The sequence below is a fragment of the Cynara cardunculus genome, assembly GCF_001531365.2.
Source record: "Cynara cardunculus var. scolymus isolate 2C chromosome LG 3, CcrdV1, whole genome shotgun sequence".
NCBI classification, from domain to species: Eukaryota; Viridiplantae; Streptophyta; class Magnoliopsida; order Asterales; family Asteraceae; genus Cynara; species Cynara cardunculus.
This window is the reverse complement of record NC_037530.1, coordinates 7,360,955-7,366,401: the sequence shown is the minus strand read 5'-3', so window position 1 is coordinate 7,366,401 and position 5,447 is coordinate 7,360,955. Positions and strand designations below refer to the sequence as shown.

Below are 5,447 nucleotides of genomic sequence, written 5' to 3'. Positions count from 1 at the left end.
AAAAACCGGGGCGTGATTTCCATATCCAAAATCCGATCGGGTTTTTGATTTGTCCGCCCGAACCCACTCGCCCCGCCTGTTGCACACCCCTAGGTGTGATCCAGTGGTTGGTAACCGGTGTACATGACCATATGTGTATTCAACCTTTGCAACATGTGTCAGTACGTCTAACTATTCAAGTGTGTTTAATTGCTGATTTCAATTATGTTTAAAGATATTATTCATAGTGTGAACTCTTCTGATAGAGGGAATTCACTAGATCTCCGGCCTAACTCTTTTTTTTTTTTTTTTAAACTGAGAACCTTTTCAGGAAGGTATCGTGTCGAGAACCCTAGCAAAGACAAGGGGAATGTCTGATCCTTGACGCGTGAAGTTGGATAGTTGCCTTAGACTTGAGTTTAAATTCTGTAATAAATCCCAACAATGTAATTTTAATTTCCGTTGCAACTCATGATATGATGTTGAGATCGTTGACTCTTTATATTGATTGTACTTGCTACTTTGACAATGGATGTTTTATGCCTATTTTGGAAATAAATAATCACTACATTACAATTGATTTTTGCATAAAATTTACATAAAAAAGAAACCATATTACTGGTTAATTATGGTTATTTTGATAAAATAAATGTGTTCTCGTTTAAAGAGAATAAAATATTTATTTTTGATTATTTGTTTACTTATGAGTAATTATATCTAAAACAATTTAGATTTTTCTAAATTGAGGTAAATATGTGAGTTTTCAAAACCTGATCGATTCACAATAGCAGACCATGATTTTTGCCATGCAGGTACATCTTTACGATGGATTGCAAATGTGAAATCCCGCTAGATTGAGAGGTTTTATAGGTTTTTTTGGATGATTTTCAAGGATTTTTTTAATTATGTAAGTTTGATCTGGAGTGATTATCATCGATGTGTACTTTATTAATTTTACTAGAAGGGTATTCGCTCAATACAGCGAGACACACCTCAATTTTAATGTTTCTTTTTATTCTGTCCTCTTGTCGATGTTATAAATACGATTTTATGTGGTTTTGAGAAAAACAATAATGTTTTTTAATTTTGAAGAAAATATAAATTTGAATTAAAAAAAAATATCGATATTAGTATCAAATTAACTATTTAAAAAAATCTTATTTTGTTGTGTAATTTCTTTAATTCAACATTTTTTATTATAATATAATTTAGATTTAATAAGAAAATAATTTATTTTTTATTTAATAATATAAATTTTTATAAAGATAATAATTAAATATTCTGTTAGAAGATAATGATTATCCTGATTATATTTCAGATTTTTTATATTTGAAATGAAATGTTTATCCAATATTTGATTATGTTTATCTGTCGTTAGTTACACAAATTCAAGTATGAAGTTTCAATAAGTTATACTTATATATTATTTACTTGTAATCTTGAATTTTAAGTAATATATATCAATAAAAAATATTTCACGTATAAAAAATAGCTTTTAAGAGTTTTTGTCAAATAATTTATAATATAGTATAGATACATGATGTTTTAATATTTGTATTTTTTTTTAAACTAATAATTTTTAAGATATAAAACTCAATTTTTAAATAAATAATATTTTTTTTTGAAAATTGATGAAAAAAATAGTAGTTTTAAGGTGAAAAAGAGAGGTAAAAAACAAAGGAGAGGTAAAAGGCTGTTTTAGAAAAGAAAGGGTGAAATTCCACACTTTTCCCGTTTTCCGTCCAACCCACCCAATAACCGTTGACCGTTAAATCTCCGGTCAGATGAACGGCCATCCTCTCTTCTTCCCCTCACTTCTCAGTCTCACTTTCCACATTCCTCCGATGTTTTTTCGTCCATCTCATATCCTCCTCCCCATCACCTCCGGCGTACCTTTCTTCCCTTGACAATCTGCCACTTTACCATCGGATCCATGGACACTAACAACCAGACCACCCGGCACCACGGTGGAGGCGGCGGAAGAGAGGACTGCTGGAGTGAAGCCGGCACCGAGACGTTGATCGAGTCATGGGGTGATCGCTACCTTCAACTCAACCGTGGTAATCTCCGTCAGAAGGACTGGAAGGATGTGGCTCACGCGGTTAACGCCAATCGTGACGAATTGAAGCCTCCACGGACGGATGTCCAGTGTAAGAACCGAATCGATACATTGAAGAAGAAGTACAAGCTTGAGAAATCGAAGCCGACGCCGTCGAAATGGCCGTTTTTTCATCGTCTTGATGATCTGATCGGAGCTGCTAACAGCGTCACCAGGAAGAAAGTTAGCACCCCGAAATCGGCATCTGTCACTCTGACTGCTAAATCGAACCCCAAACCAAATCTTAACCCTAACCCTAATTTCAAAGCCATCGCGTACTCTGGTGGATCGTCGTCTCACGACGAAAGTCTTAGCAGGATGGAAAGTCTAGATTTTGCAGAGGAAACGACGGGTTATAAGGAATTGGCGAGGGCGATTCTTAGGTTTGGTGAGGTTTATAAGAGGATAGAGGATTCAAAGCAGGAAGAGATGATGAAGTTAGAGAAGCAGAGAATGGAATTCACCAGGGAACTCGAGTTTCAGAGGTTGAATATGTTTATGGAAACTCAACTTGAGCTTGAGAAAATGAAGAAGAAGAAGAAGAAGAGGCCGTCCGCTAAAGCTTCGTTGAGTCCAGGTAAAAACACTACCCCGTTAATCAATTGTTATCATCATATCAAGTTTCGATTTCTGATGATATTTAGCTCAATTTCACGTAAAAATGTTGTCTTTGTGCTCGGTGTTAAGCATTTCTTGGTTACTAAAGTAGGGGAAATAACTTAATTAGTTTTACTTAAAAAGTCTTTTCTACTCTTTGGTGACAGACCAAATTTGGTGATGATGAATATCATGGGTTTTTGTTGGGTAAATTTGTATTAAGCTGCTTGGATGATGACCCAAAAATTCAAGATTAAGCTACTACTTATAGGTCATCTTCATATTTCCTCTGCTCATATACATATATAAACCATGTTAGGTGCTAGACTGCTAGCTAGCTATGTTCTAGAAATAACACTAGTGATTGTAAAGACAAGGTCAAAACTTACAATAATCTGTATATCTAAATGATGGGAGGATATATGCCGAATCGCTTGGCTAGATGTATCACCTTTAGTCTCTTCTGAAATATTGGAAGCTTTAAGCTCGGTTCATATGCAGCAATGTTTTCTTTGAAGCTTTTGGTTCACAAGTTGCTATACTTTTGCTTTTTCTAGACCTTTTAAGCCTTATACCTTTCTGGTGGGGCTTGGATGATATCCAAATGCTTCTATGTCTTTAAGCAGTTCATTTGCATCCCAGTTAGTTGTGGTCACGTTGGTTATCAGCCCATGCTATATTTTGTCACTGAAGTTACAAGAAGGGTCATGCTCAAAAATTTCATAATCCTGTGCGTTTATGCATTCTGAACTGACCTGGCTCATAAGATGATGATTCATGTCAAACTCCTGTTTCATCCTTCGGATGGTTGCTTAAAATTTAGGGAACAAAGATGGAATGATAGAGAATCACAAAACAAAACTTTTTTTGGTACTTATAACTACCTTGATAGGTTTAGAGTTCACCTGATTACTCATAGATTTGTTCTAGGAATCTTGTTGTTCAAAAGCTACTCTTAAGTTGTAAACGGGTTAGCATGTAAGTTTCAGAAGAGATGATCATAAGAATCCCTTGACTGCTTGCTTAAATTTTGTGATGACTAGAAGCTGTACGATAACAAATCATACAAGTATTATAGGAAAGTAATATTACCCCTTGCAATATAAATATGGTTTAAATGGAGACTTGGAGAAATCTATGTGCTTGGGTGAGAGGAAAAGGTCCTAGACTGGTCACTAATCTCTTGGATTTTTCATATTTCATCGACTTTTGAACACATGCAAACCAATTTTTCAGTTGGCCATTTTTCTTTGCTTGAATGAGAGTCTTTTATCACTTGCATTATAACCGTTCCCTTGAATCTTGCACAGCATTAGTTTTCATTTTTACGGCTTCTTTATACACTACCAACAGCTAATTGCCACCCTGTAGTTCAAGATCTTGATATTAATTGGTGATAACTTGAGAACAGCCCAGTCAATTTTCCAGTTTCAACAATGGCTCTAATATTATATATTCGTTTCTGATAATTGGCCTAGGGAGTACATATTTTCTTGGACATACTTTTGATACAATAAGATTCTTTCTTGCGACATCAAGCATGTCACAGGAGGGTTGTTTGGTTGGAAGGACTACTCGATCTTGAGGGAAATAATCTCCACTTTGGACCTTTATCCCCATGGCATGAAAGAATATATCTGTTAGAATGACTATGATATCTATCAATCAATGATGCTGACTTCTTCCTTTCTCAAATGGTGAATTTACTTTTACTTATTGGGTTAGAAGGCAGCTACCATTAATGTGGCTCGAACCTATCCACCTCCATTCTTAACACCCAAGTAGGGGATGAGGTCCAAACCAGAGCTTGTTGGTTTGTTTCAGGAATGCTTTACTTCTAAGTCCTCAAAGTTATGCATGTCATCATAAAATAAGTTCAATAGGCAAACCGACCTCCGTCTGTTGATAATTGGGTTCATTCAAGGCCTTTTTGTGCCTTTCTTTTCCAATCTGATGCACGTTTTTCTCGATGTTAATCAGCTTTGTTATCTTTAACAGGAAAAAATTCGGAGCTATGATGAAGGGCAGTTGTTAGAAGTCATGTAAAGACCTCACTTCAAGATGGGTATGTTTGCTGAATCTCTTTGAGTTATAGCATCTGTGTAAACAAAGTTGATTTAGACTACACACGGTGATGCATGCTAATTAATTGTTGTCATATTTTCATGTACATAATGCCTTTGTATTGAATAGTCACGTGTTATCCTATGTGTCGATACTTCTAAGTGAACTTATTTACCGTATACTATACTACGTACTGGAATCTCTTTTACCTATAATTTATCTGTTAGTGACAGTAACTTTCTTAGTAATTATCTAAACTGATGCCCCTACCATGATCTCTGAATTACATCTCGTTCGATGTTTACATTTATAGAGTTTCAACCAACATGAGTAGCTCATCGATTGATTGTTAGGATTGATAGTTATTGCAGGTATTTACATGGAACAACTTGTGTTATACCGTGGTGTTGAGAACCAGATTTAAATTTTTTCTTAGAAAGTTTGGACCCACAAAGTCTTTGGGGGCATCATTTGGGTTAGAGTTAGGGGCCGTTTACTAAACACTTACTTGGTAAGTGCTTAACGCATAAATTTTCTCATTGGATTTTTTTTTTTGTAAGGGTGTCCGGGCCAAAGCCCGACTAATCCCCAGCAAATTTGGAGGCTAAACATGACCCCACTTAAATGTTGCCAACACTCCCCTCCTAGGGCTTGAACTCGGGTTCATGACTATGGGCCTGTTTACTTGAGGCTTAATGAGCTTAGTGGA

At 35.6% G+C, this 5,447-nt stretch overlaps 1 protein-coding gene across 1 annotated transcript; it reads left to right on the top strand.

The window, feature by feature from the left end:
- Nucleotides 1-1,795: 1,795 nt before the first annotated feature.
- Nucleotides 1,796-4,951, top strand: LOC112509706 (trihelix transcription factor ASIL2-like). The gene is made up of 2 exons (XM_025114804.1): nucleotides 1,796-2,654; nucleotides 4,673-4,951. Exons 1-2 carry the CDS (start codon nucleotides 1,913-1,915, stop codon nucleotides 4,690-4,692), a joined length of 762 nt encoding a protein of 253 aa, XP_024970572.1. The 5' UTR covers nucleotides 1,796-1,912; the 3' UTR covers nucleotides 4,693-4,951.
- The last annotated feature ends 496 nt before the right edge of the window (nucleotides 4,952-5,447 follow it).

Excerpts from the sequence above, each read along its gene's own strand:
- LOC112509706 (XM_025114804.1), top strand. The coding sequence starts at position 1,913 with ATGGACACTAACAACCAGACCACCCGGCACCACGGTGGAGGCGGCGGA. Across the intron at positions 2,655-4,672 it reads TAAAGCTTCGTTGAGTCCAG|GAAAAAATTCGGAGCTATGA; the intron begins GTAAAAACACTA and ends TATCTTTAACAG.